The sequence below is a fragment of the Buceros rhinoceros genome, unplaced genomic scaffold, assembly GCF_000710305.1.
Source record: "Buceros rhinoceros silvestris isolate BGI_N320 unplaced genomic scaffold, ASM71030v1 scaffold10750, whole genome shotgun sequence".
Lineage (NCBI taxonomy): Eukaryota > Metazoa > Chordata > Aves > Bucerotiformes > Bucerotidae > Buceros > Buceros rhinoceros.
Genome location: NW_010387899.1, coordinates 20,787 through 24,774, shown reverse-complemented (window position 1 = coordinate 24,774; position 3,988 = coordinate 20,787). Strand labels below are relative to the sequence as shown.

Below are 3,988 nucleotides of genomic sequence, written 5' to 3'. Positions count from 1 at the left end.
AGGGAAAAAATTTCACAGCTTCCAGAATGAGTAACAGATGTTAGTTTACTTGTATCTTTAAATATTCCACTGGAAATACTTGGTGACAGTGAAATATCTAAGGAACATGAACCAACCAATTCTGGCAGCAGGCTTTGCAAAGTTCAATGTATGTAATCATTGCACTTGCAATTACTTCTTTCTTTAATATTTTCTTTCTTTTAAGCTCTATTGCTGTACAGTTTACCATGTGACCTGGTTGTATAATTTTTTTCTCTTGAGCAATTCTAAGGATCATGTTATTGAATTAGGATTATGTCTGCTTCAGTTATTAATCTCTTTGGAGTTTTGTATTCTGTACAGATAATGTTCTTTTAGATTATTTCAATCTTTTTTTCTCTTCTTGTCTGTTTTTGTCTTTCAACAATATATTTGTTTTATGTCAGGCCATTAGAGAAGAGACTCAGAGATTTGCTAACCAGAAGAAAGAACTGCAAATGGGAATTAAAAAGCTGCGTAAAACTGTGAGTTTCTTGCAAGGGCAATGGCTCAGTTTACCAGTTTTGTTTACAAGTATACTTCCTTTATAGCTATCAGCTCTAGTGTTCAGTTACATTTTTGTCATAAACTCTGAGCAGACAGGTAATAAAGAGATGTGCTTCTTCAGGGAATATATGCTGAACCTGCTAGAAACTACTGTCTGGTTCTTACTTTCCTTTGCTCCAAATAAATCCTTTGTAGCACCCTTATAGTTTGAGCATGGGACTGTTCCTACCCAGGTGCAGGATTTTACACTTTCCTTTGTTGAACCGTATGAGACAGATTGCAACTTAATAAAGTGATAACTTATTGAAGTTCTCAGAACCAGATAATGAAGAATTGTGTACAACAGGTTCTTAGAAAGTATACACAACTTCACATGTAACATCCAAAGAATTTTAAGAGAAAGACGAAATATATTCACACAATACTCTCCCTCACTAGCTACCTGCAGCACTTTCTGGCAGTTACCATGAAGTGGTTAAAAGTGGAGGCAATTAAAACCATTCTCTCTGGTATCAAGTTCTATGGTGTTAAAAATAGCATTTCCTCTATTCACATTCAAATTACTTTTTATTTGTTATTGTCTTTTTTTTTTTAAAAAAAAAAACAGATTCAGCAAATGATGCATGAAAATGAACAGGTGCCAGACATTGAGAAACTGGAGCAGCAGGAGTTCAATCTGGACATAGAAGAACAAGAAAGAGTGCAAGCAGAGGCTGAACAGGAAGTGTCCAGGGTATGATAGAATGGGGGGAGAACATTTTAAAACTAGCATTGAAAAGGGGAAAGAATAATTGAAGAACAGAGGATGATCTCAAAGTTGCTCTTCACAGCTGAGAAGCAGGAAAAATTAAAAGTATTTAGAGTCACTTTTTGAAGCAAGTGAAGCCCCTGATGCAGACATTGCCAGCTGGAGGATGATCTATGCCAGAAACTATAAATCTGGCACTCTGGCCTTGGGCATGTTACTTAAGTTTTAGAATGCTTTTCTTCACAGATGCCTTTCACTAGTATGCAATATAGTTTTTGGAGAAGAGAGCTGCAGTAGTCTAAGATGATGGAATATTGGTAATTCAATTCATCTGTTAGTTTTCTTTCAATAACTCAATACAAATTGCCCGTATCTTGTTACTTTGACCTACATCTTGTTATTTTCTTTTCTGTATCTTGAAAGGTGAGGAAGGAGATTGAGATGGAGAATTTAGCCAACCACTATTTGCAGAATGTCATCAAACATGAGTGCTGGGATGCTATGGGTGTAAAAGGACGTACAGTTAAGGTAACCTCTCCTTTCTGATTCATTTCTGCAGTAGTTTATTGATTCCTTAAAGTACAGAGCCAAATAAATAGAAGTATAAAATGTTTCTGATTTACTTACAGTTTGGGGAAAAACTTACTTCTTCCCGGGGCTCATGCAAATTTTTCATGCTGTTCATTTTTGTCTGAGCCTGGTGGATTTTACCTTCTAATGTGGGTAAGAGTGCTGATAAGCAACTCTTTAATTCCCTGATCTCAGAGAATATCTTTTTGCAGTGTTGCTAAAATGAGAGGTAATTATTATTTTTCTGTGTGTGATAGTATGACTTCTGCTACACAAAACATAAAAGCAAAATTTACCCCTGATTTTGCTTATTTTAAAGAGAGAGAGGTTAGTCACTCATGATACTGAATTACTCAAGGGTGGTGAAAGACCAAGTCATTTCATGAAAAATCTAGTTCTGGTTGACTTCTGTGGATAAAGAAGTCATATCCATAGATGATTTAAAAAAAAAAAAAGTAAGTAGGATAAAATTTTAAATTTTAAAACAATCATTTTCACTGCCAAAATGGCAATTGTTTTTTGTCTTACCCATGATTTTTACTACATTGTCTATATTAATTGATCCTCAGTTTTATTCCTGATTTTAAGAAGTCTTTATAACTGTTTAGCATTCAGGTATTGAATAAATGAATCAATAGATGCATTCTGAAGAGCTTTTTACTCTGGGTTTTTAGCTTTGGCTGTTATTTTTTTTTAATGTGAACAGTGCTTCCATATGGCTTGTGAAGTGAAGAATTATCCACTGAAAGAACATAGCGAAGAAGAGCTGAAAACTTTGGAGAAAGTTCTCCAGTTAAAGAAGATTGAGACAGCTGATCTTAAGGTAAAATCTCTTCGGAGTACATTTCAGATCAGGATGTTCTGAGTTGGCATCTTAACCTTTATTTACATAGTTACATTTCTAAGGTCCATTTTCTTGCTGTAGAAATAAAAAAAAAAAATTAAAAATAAATAAAGATGAAACATCGTGGGTTTACTCAAAACAGATGTACTGGTTTTAAAGAATCACAGAATAGCTGAGGTTAGAAGAGTTCTTTGGAAGTCAGGTAGTCCAGCCCTCCTAGGGCAATTTACTCAGGGCCATGTCCAGTCAGGTTTGGAATATCTCCAAGGATGGAAGATTCCATAAAGTCTATGGGCTACCTCTTCCTATGTTTGACAACCCGCACAGGAAAAGGGGTTTTTTATGTTTAAGTTGGATGTCGTGTATTTTGAAATATACCCATTTCCTCTCAATCTGTCATGGAGCACCACTGAGAAGATTCTGGCTCTGTTGTCCTTACTCTCCACCGTCAGGATTTATATGGGTTAGTAAGATCCCCCCAAGCCTTCTCCTGCTTGAGGCTAAACAATTCCAGCCCTCCCAGCCTGTTCTTCCACATTAGATGCTTCAGACCTTTAATTGTTACAGAGGCCCATCACTGGACTTGCTGCAGTGTAAGTGTGCCTTTCTTGTGCTGGGGAACCTACAAATGGACCTAATATCCCAGATATGATCATTTCAACTTGCATTATTTTGATCATTCAACTTAATTGCAGAATATAACCTTTAGATTTTCTTCATACATGTGCCACTGGATGTTGTACAAAATTAACACAGTTATCCTGTTTGTGATATTCAGGTTCAGAATAAAAATCTTGAGACTGAGTCTGAGGCTGTACTATGTGAGGAAGAAGGAGAGGAGGCAGAAGAAGTAATGGCTGATGACAGTACATCTTACTGCCTGGTTGGAAGTCTGAGCTCTGAGTACGGTGGAGACACATCTATACTATACCACCAATGGGACTTGCATACCAGAGAGCAGAAAGTCAATCAGCTAGTATTATTGAAGGTGATGTTTTCTTAAATCTGTATTACTACAGTGACGCTGTCATATCTGTTGGTTCTCACAGCAGTCACAGCCACTGTGAGATTTTGGGCATACTGACACTATACAAGGGAGAGTGGCACAGGTCTCTGAGTGACATGAAAGCTGATAAATGCTAATCGTGCTGTAGAGCACCACGTGGATTTGCCAGCTCAGGTCTGGAAGAAAAACATTTTTATTAAATTAGTTGCCTAATCTGAGAGTATCTGCATTTGCCCACTGGTGCTTCAGTTTAAGAGTTTGGCAAAGCTGGCTTGCACATCTCAGCACACCCTGT

At 36.9% G+C, this 3,988-nt stretch overlaps 1 protein-coding gene across 1 annotated transcript in view; it reads left to right on the top strand.

Moving 5' to 3' along the window:
* The window catches only part of CFAP43 (cilia and flagella associated protein 43), a 49,139-nt gene that overhangs the window by 31,012 nt on the left and 14,139 nt on the right, over positions 1 to 3,988 (top strand). Inside the window, exons 18-22 of the mRNA XM_010138759.1 lie at positions 426 to 503; positions 1,133 to 1,258; positions 1,697 to 1,801; positions 2,550 to 2,666; positions 3,466 to 3,675. Coding sequence (XP_010137061.1) covers positions 426 to 503; positions 1,133 to 1,258; positions 1,697 to 1,801; positions 2,550 to 2,666; positions 3,466 to 3,675 — 636 coding nt within the window. The remainder of the gene's footprint in view (positions 1 to 425; positions 504 to 1,132; positions 1,259 to 1,696; positions 1,802 to 2,549; positions 2,667 to 3,465; positions 3,676 to 3,988) is intronic.